The sequence below is a fragment of the Rutilus rutilus genome (assembly GCF_951802725.1).
Source record: "Rutilus rutilus genome assembly, chromosome: 11".
NCBI lineage: Eukaryota > Metazoa > Chordata > Actinopteri > Cypriniformes > Leuciscidae > Rutilus > Rutilus rutilus.
Window position 1 is genome coordinate 31,909,148 of NC_140216.1, and position 14,481 is coordinate 31,923,628.

The following is a 14,481-nucleotide window of genomic DNA, read 5'->3' on the forward strand; positions in this document are numbered from 1 at the left end:
ACATGTTTAAAGAAAACAGATATCCTTAACTTCTTGACTTAGTTTAGAGGGTTTTCAACCCAAATTTAATAGAATAAAAGTCACAAAAAAGACTTGTAAAAAAACAATTCAGTTTACTTCTTTCAGTACAGAGCCAGAGCCCAGAACACCCCCCATATTACGGCACATCGCTGGCGAATGGAGGGCACCAGAGCAAGCACATTGAACAGCATACACACAGGTACATGAAGAGTAACAAATAAGAAAAAGGCAACTTGGACAGAAATGTAGAAATAAAACAAAAGAAATTCTCTGCGACAACATTTGATTTCGTTCTGTTATTTGGTCTACTTCATAGCCCAGGACGTGGCCTAATCGGAACAGTAAAAGTAACGATTAAAACAGTTCTGACGAAGTACTGCATTGGTTTACATGCAATCCAAAGACTACACTGATATGGTTATGGATTACCGCTATCGTCTATGCCACCAACCATCATTGTCCACTTTTGTGTCAAGAACATTGAGTAGCTGACCATGAAGAGAAACAATCTAGAGTTTCATTGACAAAGAATCGCAGGACCCCAGTTTGTCGGATCGCCCATGTATTCAACAACGGACACAGTGAAATGTTGATTATTTACATGTCTTATATGTCTTTTAGGACGCTACCGGTTTCCTTTGGATATACTGAAATGGAGATCACTGAGAAGAGAGGTTGTGTGGTGACCGTATGCTCTTGCCTTAATCAAAGCATTCTTAGCCAGACATGTCAAAATTTTGAGGTAGCAAGTTGGCATCAGTGCTTAGCAGATCAAGAGGTTGGGTTTTTGGAAAGAAAGAAAAAAAAGATTGGACAGCTCTTTGGAGGCTGATCATGTGTATAATCACACAAGACTAAAAGTTAAATTCTTGTACATATTCAAATCTACTTTTCACTGTGGCCAGAATCAAGCTGCTTCTCCAAATTTGTCACCCAGTTGAAATGAAGACAATGAGTGAAACATCAATCAAAAACAGCTGAATTTTGAAAATGTGTCATGATATTCTATATACAAACATTTCCAACATCTGGTACAATGCGTTTCATTCAAAGACATGGGCCCTGAAAGTGCTTATGAGGGCTGTGAAGAAACAAATGCAACTAGTAGCATCAGAGTCTCCTCTCCTCTGGGTTCTCAGGTTTATTCTTCAATTCCATTTCACTTCCTCGCCGTGAAACACAAGACATGAAGCACCAAGAAATATATCAAACATCCCTCTTCCCCCTTCTTCCTCTCTCGCTTAGCCATCATTTGCAGCAACCAGCTGTCCCAGTCCCTGGCGCACATAAACCGCTTGAATCTCCTTTGTCTTGAGGCAAAAGTCACAGGCCCACACCGCAGCACTCTCCCTAGTTAGCAGCCCATATGCTGGCTCAGTTAGGCCCGTGCAGTCTCTATGGAACCATCGTTGGCAAGAGGCCTCACATAAGATGGCCTCTTGGTCGTCATGTACTTCTGACAAGCAAAGGCCACAAGGGAACACCATGCCTCCACCTAGTTTTGGGGGACCGGAGCCTGGGCCAGCAGATGGTGGAGCGGGTCCGCTGGGAAGTGGGGACTGGGTGTTGGGTGTAGAGTTGGAGTTGGATGGAGGATTGGGGTTGCTACCTGGGGTGTTCCCACCACTGCTGTTGTTAAGGTTGTTCTGGTTGGAGTTGGGTGGCTGGTTTGGCATTGGACCTCCAGAAGCGTTGTTCTGCTGATTGTAGGATGCTGACCCTGGAGCGGAGTTTGGTGGCGTTGGTTGTTGCTGGTTGGATGGAGTGTTGGAGCCGGGACCGCCAGTGGAGTTGGGTGGAGGATGCTGATTGGTTGGCGCTTGTTGAGGCTGGGGACCGTTAAGTGGGCCTGTGGGGGACGAGTTGGGATTGGGGGGTTGAGGCGCCGACTGGGGTTGTCCTGGAGTGTTGGGATTGGGTTGTGCAACATCTGGATGACCGGGGAAACCTCCTCCAGGCTGTGGGGGTCCAGGGGCTGGGGACGGACCAGGGGTGGCATTGTTGGACGGAGGACCGGAGGGGTTAAGGTTAGGTGGTTGCTGTTGAGAGGGAACAGGTGGACCACCACCTGGACCACCAAAGTTCTTTCCCTCATCACCAACAGGAGGACTTGATCCAGGGTACGGGCCATCTTGTGGAGGAGGGAACTGTCCTTGCTGAGGCATCCCAGGGTGTCCACCCACCATATTACCCCCACCACCTCCACCACCCATTCCCATCATGTTCATTCCACCTCCCATACCCCCCATAGGGTTCATAGGGCCGTGTGGAGGCCCGCGAGGGCCAGGGCCACCAGGTAAGGGTGGGCTATTGAAGGGATGGCCACCTTGTCCATGTGGAGGCTGTTGCTGAGGCATCCCAAACCTTGGATGAGGTGGACCTCCTCCACCGCCTGGACCGCCACCCATTCCTCCAGGTGACAGCATTGGGTTGAAGCCCTGTCCAGGGTGCATGGGAGGGCTGAAATTGGGTGGCATATTAAACTGGGATGGGCCTCCTGGTGGAAATCCCCCTCCACCACCTCCTCCGCCTCCACCACCTCCAAAGCCTGTCATGCCGCCAAATCCAAGAGGGTGATGTGGTCCAGCATTTGGTGTTGGTGGACCAAAAGGGGGTCGTCGACCAGGCTGTCCACCTCCAGGTCCTCCGGGGCCACCCATGAATCCCATACCTCCTCCCATTCGACCAGGAACGGGCCCACCGTAGCCACCTCCACCAGCCCCTGGGCTGGGCAGAAAAGCGGCACCACCCGGACCACCCCCTCCTCCAGATCTCGATGGCGGACCAAAGTCATCATCGAAAGGGTTAGAGGCCACCAGGTGATCAACCATTGGAGTAGGAGGGGGAGCAAACTCAGAGAGGTGGGAAAACGCCGCCCCCTAACAGAAAATACAAAAGGGTGAAAATGAGTTGCTGACACTGACTTACTTAATGTCTTATATTGTATTCGATAAATATATTGTTAATATTTTTCATGCACTGATAGTCATTAAATTCTATTTTTGTTAATATTCGGATTGAGGAAGTCAGTCCACTAAAAGACTAACACAGCAAATGTTACAACAAACTGAGGCTACAAATAAAATAAAAAGCATCAAAACAAAATATTCAAAAACTAACCTGAGCATTGGACTTCCTCTTCTTTTTCTCTGGGCTCTTCATCTGGGAACCTGTGGAGGCAGAAATGGAAAAAGGGGAACGATAAACAAAAATGGGGGGAGGGAGTAGCTGTTAGACCAAAACCAAAGTTCTGAGCTCTATCAAAAACATGCAAAAATCTTACATTGTAATTTGTCATGTGGTTTTAGGAAGCAGTGACATTTTACATTTAATTGGTCATAGTGTCACACTGCTAACATTAACTGTGAACCTTAGTGTAGATAGCTATTGTCTTGATTAAGCCTATTATATTTTTGTGCAAAAACTAGAGACAACTTAAGTACCTCCAATAAACACACACTTCTTGAGAATCAATCACATCAAATCATAATAAAATTGATCATTAATGTTTATACCATGTTATTAAACTTTATGACAAGAAAATAAAGATAAGAGATAGACTGATAATTGGTTTGACTGATATTTTTATGTAGACTACTCCGTAATATTGGGTTCGCTAATACACTACACTTTTTGGTCAGTCTCTAAAGACCAGCACCATTCACAGGTAAAGTCACTTAATGTTGTTTTAAAAATTCTGAAGTGAAAAATGTAGATTAACAATTAGAAGGACCAAAATAAATATGGACCATTTAGATCACAAAAAAATGGTGATATGGTAAAATTCATATAACAACATTATATAAAAATATTTAAAAAGTTTGCCTGTATCAGAAAGCAAAAATAAAACAGAATTTAAAACAAATGTTTCTGCATAATCAGTTATCAGACACTTCTGTCAACCTGCCAGTCATAAAAAGGCAATATCGGTCTATCTCTATTGAAGACAACACTCTAAAGCTGATGAACATTTATACAACCCTTAAGAGATCCCAAACCCTGACCCCCGGTAAGAGGCTTGCTTTAGGGCAAATACGTAGGGAAAAAAAAGAGTTGAATGCAATGCGTGTAAAAACTCAAACGAACACGCGAAGATAGACAAGTGATGCGAGGTTGACATAAAGCTACCCAAAGACAGATCCCCACGAAAACAAGGCCACCGAACATTCAGGCATGTGCGGACAGGGAAAAGGGAGATTTGCAGCCACAGCTGTGTGGATTCCCGCTCGGACACAGAGATGCGCTGATTGACAGTTTCCTACCTTTGCCTCGTTTTCCTTGACTCTGTCCCGCCTGCTGTCCCGCCATTAAAATGACTGTTGGTGCGGTGCCATGGCACCGTTCATTTACAGAAATTAGTTTATTTGACGAAAAGCTCCTCGGGTCCAACGAGTATCACCCCGCAGCCCCAGGAATTGCGCGTGAATTGCTTAATTTTAAGTGTAGCGACGGGCCAACGAGGTCAGGCACCTACTCAGCAACATGTCTGAAAGATGCATTCATGTTTTGAGTCGGATTTGTCATCTCTGAACGTTTACATGTGTGCACCCCCAAATAACAATGCGATCTGGTAGAGCATCGCAGATATGCGTGAAAATGTTCATAAAAAAAAACAGTCGTGAAGAGAAGTGATTGGGATGGACTGAATGTGAATACACATCTGCCTGCCTGCAATGTGATCACATACAGATGTGTTTCTACCTGGATGGCTGTCTAAATGACATTTAGATACAAGCATACCAAGCTCTTCTCCCCATTTTAAAGCGCGTTAGATTCGAACGGGCAATGCGACTGTAAATGACGCATTAAGGGTTTGAATTTAATTCAAACGTGATTTGAATTCGCGTTCTAGCTATCGTTAGCCGTTTAGCCATCAGCAAGCAAGGTAAGGCGTTAAACGTTGCTCACACAGCTCATTCATATACACCTGACTGTTGCATCAAGACATGGATGTCAACCCGCATATGACAAACAATCAATGTCAAATAGACTTACGATTTAATATTTATCCCCAAACGCGAAATTGGCCATGTTAATTACGGCCTACTCGTTGCCGGACAAAGAGGGACAGCCGTAGTCGATTCGCGCAGGGCATGTGTGGAAAATAGGGGAGGCCGGGCTAAAACAAGTAAGCGATTTTCACTAAATGTTTACGTTTACAGTGATGTTATAGACTTATTTCGTATGTAACGTAATACTGGGGACACTGTCTTGAGGTTAAAATGATAAATGCCTGATAATGTTTCTGAAACTGCTCACGATATTTATCATCGCCCCCATGTAATAACCATTTTGGACTGTGCTAGATCAGACCACCTTTGCTTTTGAGGCAGGGGGGGATTCTGTGGTGTGCATTTTGCGTTGAGTTCACAACTGTTAGTGGTGTTGTAAAATAGTACAATTCGAAATGTTGTATGGTCTTATGCATAGAATTTTGGAGGAAATATACTCTGACAGTTTTATAAAAAAGAAAATGTTAATCCTCCGATTCAATTATAGGCGCGTCTGAATGCTTGAATGGTTCAGCTGCATGAGTGGAGTTGTAGTTTTAAAACAGGATTCGGTTGCACTTAACGTGATTTTTTAAATTGTATTATTTATTATGTATTGTTTATTTGACGACTAGATTGGGAAGCAAGCTGGAGAAGAGAAGAAATGCATCTTAGAAGTGCTGTTCAGACTCCTTGTTAGTAACAGCTGCTAATCCAAATCACACCAACACACTACAGCTACTGTTCACCCTGACAGACAGAATGCTTCTCCTGCGCTGGATCTCAGGAGACAGGTAAAAATAATAATAATTATAACACTGACTCTGCTGCCCTCTTGTTGTCGATTTAACACTGTACAGTGTACACCTTCAACCAAAACCCTTGAACTTGTTTTCTTCTCCTAAAGATGAGAGTTAGTCTAAAAGTTAGTCTCTGTCGACCTCTAGTGGTTATACAAAGAACCAACACTGAAAATATCATTGGGGCATCAATTGTAAAAGTAACAGGACAACACTAAAGACCAATTCAGAGCTATTATTGCCACTCCATTTACTGTCTTGAAATATTTCTGCTTTGACTGATTAGATGATACTTTCACACTGCCCTAAAAATAGCACACTAGGCTGGTACACCCTTGTAATACAATATAGGCTAAGTGGTGCATTATAAATGAACTTAGCATGTCTTGTAAATTAAAAGTAACTTGATTTAACTCCAGTAACTAGATAAATTCACAGGCTTGTAATCCTGCATTATTCCACTATTTAGTTAGTTTGCTTGCATTTTGTATGTTTTAGACTTTGAATTTTACATGCACCTATAAGTACAATATCAGGTTTGTTGTCTGAAATTGAACCAATTAATGGCCTAAAGATTTTTAGTTTTTTCTCCAGAAAAGCTTTGATGAGGAATCTTTTTCGACGTTTTATTTCTTCTTTTTCTTTGCACGTTTTCATTTATGAAAACATCTGCCATAATTTTGTTGGCCCGTTTACACCAAGGATGATAACGGTAACAATAACGACAAAGATGTGATTGTAAAAATCGTTTTAAATGTCAACACCACAACTGCAGCATGCCCAAATGCAGAAAAGTTGGGACAGAAAATCAAGAATCTGTGATTTGTTAATTCTCTTTAACCTTAATTTAACTGACAAAAGTCCAAAGAAAAGATTTTCACTGACCAACTTAAGTGTATTTTGTAACAGATTTTGATTTTGATGGCTGCTACACAACCCAAAAAGTTGGGACAGAGGCATGTTTACTGTGTCACATCACCTTTCCTTTTAATTGCACTTTTTAAATGTTTGGGTATTTAGGATAGTAATTGTTGAAGTTTTGCGAGACAGCTGCGGTCATCATTGTCTGATTCTCCTTTTCATGAAGGGCTGCACATTTTCAATAGAGACAGATCTGGACTGCAGGCACTCAAGCACATCCACTTCAGTATAGAGTGTCTACGATGCCACTCTGTTGTAGCACATGCAGAATGAGGCCTGGCATTGTCTTGCTTTCCAAGAAAGATGTTGTCCTGATGCCATTAAATGTCTCTGTACAATCCCAAAATACTCCTCCACGTCAGTGGTACCTTCACACACATGCAAGTCACCCATGCCCTTTGCACTGATGCACCCCCATACCACACTGTAAAAATAAAAGGATCCAGGAGGAACCTTTTAGGGTTCTTCACTTTGCCCCACTGGCGGAACCCTTTGTAGAACCTCTAGGCACCCTTTCAAAAGAGGCAGTTCTCTGAGGAACCCTAAAGGCTTCTTGAGGAACCCTTTTTATTAAGAATGGCCAGGAATCACTTCTGGTGCTTCATTCCCCAATTTGAACTCTTTATTGCTTGCCCCCACCCTTTTATTTATTAATAAATCAAATTGATTTATTTTTTGATAAACAAAATGAAAAAACTGAAACCAAATACAAGACAAACATTGTTTATTGATAAACAACAATAACATCTATAAAATAAAAAGTTCAATAAATAATCACCTTATAGTTAATAAGTAAATCCATTCAGAATAGTCAATACTGTACATAAACATCTAATTCATGGAAGCACATGTATAATGTTAATATTGTTATACATTAAGACTGTAAAACTGGAAAAGATAAATATGACTCAAATATCTTATAACTTTAAAATATATTTCAGGTTCCTCAAAAACAGTACAATTCAATCTGCAGTGCAGTCAATGGTAGCACTTTCACTCTGGGAATATTCACACGGGACATTTGAAGTAATTGATAAGCCTCAGCACAACTGTAGCTCTCCTTCTGAATGCCCAACAGATACTGCAGAAAAGTGGGTGTAGGCCTACTTTTAGTTGGTTTCCTGTACTTTATGTTGAATACAAAGTAGGCACTGTCATCAGGTTCATCAGCAAGCTTCTTCACCATCAAGAAAAACCGCAATGCTGCTTTTAACTAAATGGGTCTCCTGTAATCACCATAGTTGGTGTGAGGATCTGTGGTTGGTTGTTCATTACAAATTATTAAGATTAATTAATTTTCCACAAACATTTATTCAAAGTGACTTAAAAATTAGGAACATCAAATGCGACTGGAATTATTCTTAAATGCTGATTAGAATAAATGAATAAATAATATAGCCGCAGACAGCAGTCATCAATTGCTCCCAATGGAGAGACTGAAACCTCTCGGATTTCATCAAAAAGAGCTTCATTTGTGTTTTCCGAAGATGAACGAAGGTCTTGCGGGTTTGGAACGACATGAAGGTTTGTAATTAACCGAATTTTCATTTTTGGCTGAACTATCCCTTAAGTGACAACTGTTTTCCAAAGAACTCCCGAGCCCATGTGACTGTAATTAACAGAGTGGCATGATGGTTTCTCATGCAGTGCCGTCTGAGGGCTCAAAGGTCACACACATTCAACAGAGGTCTCCTGCCTTGCCCTACACAGCTTGTTTAACTTGGATATTCTATAAGCTTTTCCCTTTTATTTTGCCTCTGTCCCAACTTTTTTGGAGTGTGTAGCAGCCATCAAAATCGAAATTTGTTTATATTTACAAAATACAATTAAGTTGGTCAGTGAAAACTTTGAAAATTCTTTCTTTGTACTTTTGTCAGTTAAATACAGGTTAACGAGAATTAACAAATGACAGATTCTTGTTTTTATTGCATTTTATAAAAATGTCCCAACTTTTTTGGGTATTTGGGGTTGTATAACGATAACGGCACAGAGCAACGATATCGTTGGAATCATTTCAGAAAGATTTTTTGATCTTTGACAGCCAATCAGAATCCACCCTGCGTTAAAGAGCTCGAGCATTTAGAGCGACAGATGACTAAACTTATAATGAACAGAACGTTATCGTGATTCGGGCATTGGTGTCTTATTTTGCAACACGGAAGTTATTTTCTGCGAATGTTCGAGATTTCCGCTTCATTATCTGCTATAGGTAAATAACTAGAAGAATTACCAGTGTCTTTATAATTACGACAATACATGAATTTTTTTTAAAGAAATACCAATTTGCAATATCAAGCACATAACGAGCTGTTTTACCGTAATAATCAAGAAACTTTGCTGCAGTACCATGGGTGAAGCAGGCGTAATCATAGATATCATATATAAAGGCTAGATGTCTCGTGCGCGCTGCTGGCCAATGGAGGTCGACGTCCGCACGTGGCGGCCATCTTGCCACAGTGCGCTCGCTCACTGTTTAATGGTGCAAATACTTTAAAATAACCATAACTTTCTCAATTTTCTACCGATTTTCAAACGGTTTGGTTTGTTATAAACGTCAGAGATGTAGTTATGAGACTACATTCATACACTGCATACATATGAAAAATTATAACATACATGTTCAAGCATTCGGAATTATAGCCACGTTAATAACGTTTGTAAGAAACCAAACCGTTTGTAAATCCGTCAATATTTCAGCGAGATATGAGGATTTGTGTGCATGTTGATCATTCACCTTAATGCACAGAGCACTGAGACAAGATGGCCGAACGGTGATACCGGAAGTGACTGCGCCATAAGACATCTAGCGTTTATATATGATATCTATGGGCGTAATGATATAACGCAGCACCTGATAATAGTACCCAGCTCAGTAGCCTATTATCAGGCGGCATGCGCTGCGTCATATCATTACGCCTGCTTCACCCATGGTATGGCAGCAAAGTTTCTTGATTATTATGCAGGAATGAGAGTATAGTTCCTAGCCATATCAGCCTAGAAAATCGCAACTTTTCATTTTCCGTCGGTCTTAGTACACAATGTAACTACAGAAGAGTCAAGTTTTAAATAGGAAAAATATCGAAACTCTGTGTTCATTTTTTTGAGAGAGATGCTAATGGTCTTGTCCGGTTCAATTCATTATGCTAAGCTATGCTAAAAGTGGCTGAATGGATTCGAAAACGGTAAAACTCAACTGTTTAACTCTGGGGGAGTTGTAAAATGAGCCTATTTCCAAAAAAGTGGAGTATCCCTTTAATGATGAGCATTGCATTAAATCACACAATGCAAATTTAAGATGCAGTCCAGGTCCAAAGGTGCACGGTCATTCGCCTTGCCCTGATCCACCCTTGATCATTAGTTATGAATCATTTCATTGACATCATCCTGGTGCGTCTTTCCTGAGCTCTCCTCATGAATGATTTCTGTCTTCTCAGGCCCTTTTCAAGACCCATTAGTGTTAATTTTAAACACTCAGGATTGAGTTACCGTCTGCATTACCTTAAATCGAGATGAATTGTTAATCCAGGGCTGCTGTCATAGGCAGGTTAAGACCACAGTGAAGGTTAGGTGAAGGGGTGACAGAGGCGATGGGTTTAATGACTGTTTGCAGATCAGATATACACGAGTCTATACGGCCCACAAGGTTAAGGGTAGAATAGCAGCAATACGTGATAGCCGAAGGGAAACACGCTGCTAAAAACGGACGAAGTGTTGCCTCAGTATCATTTCACTGGTATTAGAGACACTTAACGTGCAGGGAAAAGGGGTGAATTGACACCAGCCCTCCCCTTTCCTTTCGGTCGGTATGCTAAGATCCCTCTCTTTTTACCTTTCTTACTTCATCATCATGATAGCTGAGTCCGATAAGCAGTCTCTTGTGACGCCTGCAGTGATCCAATTCAAGAACAGAGCCATTCTCCAAGAGCATATTGTATGAGAGAGACAGAGAAACCAGCTGTTAAGGATAGGGCAAACACGTGAAAACGTGTAGTCGTATTCAGAGTGTATACAGACAGTATGCAAAGTTGATGCACCTCTTAATGGAAATAACATCATAACATTTATTTCCATCAAGAGGTGCATCGATTTTTGGTCAAGATCTTGTATTGACAATGCAAGAGTCGAGCACTCTGTAAAGTCTCCTCCAGCACATCCCAAAGACTCTCGATGAATTCAATGTCTGGACTCAAATTCATGTGTGAAAATGATTCTTCATGCTCCCTCCCAACCATTCTTTCACAATTAAGCCTGATGAATCTTGACATTATCATCCTAGAATATGGTCATGATGTCTTCCTACATGGTTGTTTAAGAAATGAAAATCTACACACTCAATCAATTAGGGGTAGAAGAACTGTTGCCAAACACATAACATGCTAGAAACATAATAATTACTGCAATATGATTATTGCAGTATATACAGTACTCTGCAAAAGTCTTAGGCATGTTAATAATAGGTTTCTTCAAGCATCTTGGAGACGTTCCCGCAGTTCTTCTGGATTTAGTTTGTCTCAGTTATTAACTCAGGATTAACATGCCTAAGACTTTTGCACAGTACTGTATATATATATACACTCACCTAAAGGATTATTAGGAACACCATACTTATACTGTGTTTGACCCCCTTTCGCCTTCAGAACTGCCTTAATTCTACGTGGCATTGATTCAACAAGGTGCTGAAAGCATTCTTTAGAAATGTTGGCCCATATTGATAGGATAGCATCTTGCAGTTGATGGAGATTTGTGGGATGCACATCCAGGGCACGAAGCTCCCTTTCCACCACATCCCAAAGATGCTCTATTGGGTTGAGATCTGGTGACTGTGGGGGCCATTTTAGTACAGTGAACTCATTGTCATGTTCAAGAAACCAATTTGAAATGATTTGAGCTTTGTGACATGGTGCATTATCCTGCTGGAAGTAGCCATCAGAGGATGGGTACATGGTGGTCATAAAGGGATGGACATGGTCAGAAACAATGCTCAGGTAGGCCGTGGCATTTAAACGATGCCCAATTGGCACTAAGGGGCCTAAAGTGTGCCAAGAAAACATCCCCCACACCATTACACCACCACCACCAGCCTGCAGAGTGGTAACAAGGCATGATGGATCCATGTTCTCATTCTGTTTACGCCAAATTCTGAATCTACCATCTGAATGTCTCAACAGAAATCGAGACTCATCAGACCAGGCAACATTTTTCCAGTCTTCAACTGTCCAATTTTGGTGAGCTAGTGCAAATTGTAGCCTCTTTTTCCTATTTGTAGTGGAGATGAGTGGTACCCGGTGGGGTCTTCTGCTGTTGTAGCCCATCCGCCTCAAGGTTGTGCGTGTTGTGGCTTCACAAATGCTTTGCTGCATACCTCGGTTGTAACGAGTGGTTATTTCAGTCAAAGTTGCTCTTCTATCAGCTTGAATCAGTCGGCCCATTCTCCTCTGACCTCTAGGATCAACAAGGCATTTTCGCCCACAGGACTGCCGCATACTGGATGTTTTTCCCCTTTCACACCATTCTTTGTAAACCCTAGAAATGGTTGTGCGTGAAAATCCCAGTAACTGAGCAGATTGTGAAATACTCAGACCGGCCCGTCTGGCACCAACAACCATGCCACGCTCAAAATTGCTTAAATCACCTTTCTTTCCCATTCTGACATTCAGTTTGGAGTTCAGGAGATTGTCTTGACCAGGACCACACCCCTAAATGCATTGAAGCAACTGCCATGTGATTGGTTGATTAGATAATTGCATTAATGAGAAATTGAACAGGTGTTCCTAATAATCCTTTAGGTGAGTGTATATACTGTATATATGTATGTATATACACTATAGTGCCAAATGTTTTGGGACGCCTGCCTTTACATACACATGAACTTTAATGACATCCCATTCTTAATCCGTAGGGTTTAATGGGAGTTTTGCCCATCCTTTGCAGCTATAACAGCTTCATCTCTTCTGGGAAGGCTTTCCACAAGGTTTAGGAGTGTGTTAATGGGAATTTTTGTCCATTCTTCTAGAAGCGTTCTTGGCCAGGACACTCCTGTAAAAGAGGTTTTAATCTCAATGAGTCTTCTTTCCTGGTTAAATAAAGGTTTAAAAAAAATTGTGAGCTCAGGCACTGATGTTGGACGAGAAGGCCTGGCTCGCAGTCTCCGCTCTAATTCATCCCAAAGGTGTTTCTATTGGGCTGAGGTCAGGACTTACACCAAACTGCTTTGAGCACTGGTGCGCAGTCATGATGGAACAGGAAGGGGCCATCCCCAAACTGTTCCCACAAAGTTGGGAGCATGAAATCCAAAATGTCTTGGTGTGCTGAAGCATTAAGAGTTCCTTTCACTGGAACTAAGGGGTCAAGCCCAACCCCTGAAAAACAACCCCACACCATAATCCCCCCTCCACCAAACTTTACACTTGGCTGGCACAATGCAGTCAGGCAAGTACCGTTCTCCTGGCAACCGCCAAACCCAGACTCGTCCATCGGATTGCCAGACAGAGAAGCGTGATTCGTCACTCCAGAGAACACGTCTCCAGGGCTCTAGAGTCCAGTGACTGCGTGCTTTACAGCACTGCATCCGACGCTTTGCATTGCACTTGGTGATGTAAGGCTTGGATGCAGCTGCTCGGCCATGGAAACCCATTCCATGAAGCTCTCTGCACACGGTTCTTGAGCTAATCTGAAGTCCACATGAAGTTTGGAGGTCTGTAGCTATTGACTGCAGAAAGTTGGTGACTTCTGCACACTATGCCTCAGCATGCATTGACCCCGCTCTGTGATTTTTTTTTTTACGTGGTTTACCACTTCGTGGCTGAGTTGCTGTTGTTCCCAATTACTTCCACTTTGTTATAATCCCACTAACAGTTGACCATGGAATATTTAGTAGTGAGGAAATTTCACGAATGGACATATTGCACAGGTGGCGACCTATCACGGTACCACGCTGGAATTCACTGAGCTCCTGAGAGTGACCAATTCTTTCACAAATGTTTGTAGAAGCAATCTGCATGCCTAGGTGCTTGATTTTATACAACTGTGGCCATGGAAGTGATTGTAACACCTGAATTCAATGATTTGGAGGGGTGTCCCAATCCTTTTGGCAATATAGTATATAAATAACTGTGTCTTATTTTTATTACCTTTGAAGTAGTAGTAGTAGTAGCTTTTTACTATCCAGTATCAAAAAAGTATGAGGAAGTATTGGACATGCTATAGAGATGATGCTGGTGTTTGTAATCTAGTATCTATAATCTAAATCTTACGTAACATTTACCCTAAAATGTCAAACAGTTTCACAAAGGGCTTTATGCTAAATAAATCATTGCTTGTGAATGTGTGAGCATCCACTCTATTGTGTAGGAAGTTCATGTTTGTCTGCATGTATGAACACTGATATGGACACTGCTGTTGTTATCGTGAGTACAGATCATCAGCGGGTGGACGTCTGTCGTGAGAGAGTCAGGAGCAGAGATGGAGACTGTGGTGAAGACATTCAGCGCGTGAGGTAAGCTGAGGTGTCAGTCAGGGCTGGTCCAGACAGCCAGATAACGGTGACATGGAGCACTACAGTTACCTGCTGGACCAGGTCATGTGACACCACCACATCAAAGCTGCCACAACACCCTCAGCCATGCATGGTCAGAGGACTGTCACTATCCTGAACACTACAGTGTGGAGGAAGACAAATATATGTAGACAAAATCACTAGATTTGCTTCATACATGTTTTTACAGTATATTAGGTTTAATTGTTTGTGT

At 42.0% G+C, this 14,481-nt stretch overlaps 1 protein-coding gene across 2 annotated transcripts; it reads right to left on the reverse strand.

Moving 5' to 3' along the window:
• Positions 1–93: 93 nt before the first annotated feature.
• pygo2 (pygopus homolog 2) lies at positions 94–5,280 on the reverse strand. Of its 2 annotated transcripts, none has more exons than XM_084424749.1 (3): positions 4,284–5,280; positions 3,142–3,191; positions 94–2,900 (listed from the first exon to the last, which is right to left on the reverse strand). In XM_084424749.1, the coding sequence occupies exons 1-3, from the start codon at positions 4,327–4,329 to the stop codon at positions 1,263–1,265; spliced, it is 1,734 nt and encodes a 577-aa protein (XP_084280875.1). In that variant the 5' UTR covers positions 4,330–5,280; the 3' UTR covers positions 94–1,262. The 2 variants fall into 2 exon arrangements, with proteins under 2 accessions (XP_084280875.1, XP_084280876.1); XM_084424750.1 differs by having other exon boundaries at positions 5,017–5,120.
• Positions 5,281–14,481: the final 9,201 nt, after the last annotated feature.

Bases quoted from the DNA above. Each gene is read 5' to 3' on its own strand.
- pygo2 (XM_084424749.1), bottom strand. From the start codon at position 4,329: ATGGCGGGACAGCAGGCGGGACAGAGTCAAGGAAAACGAGGCAAAG. The intron at 3,192-4,283 runs GTAGGAAACTGT...CTGCCTCCACAG, and splicing joins TCAAGGAAAACGAGGCAAAG to GTTCCCAGATGAAGAGCCCA. The intron at 2,901-3,141 runs GTTAGTTTTTGA...ATTTTCTGTTAG, and splicing joins AGAGGAAGTCCAATGCTCAG to GGGGCGGCGTTTTCCCACCT.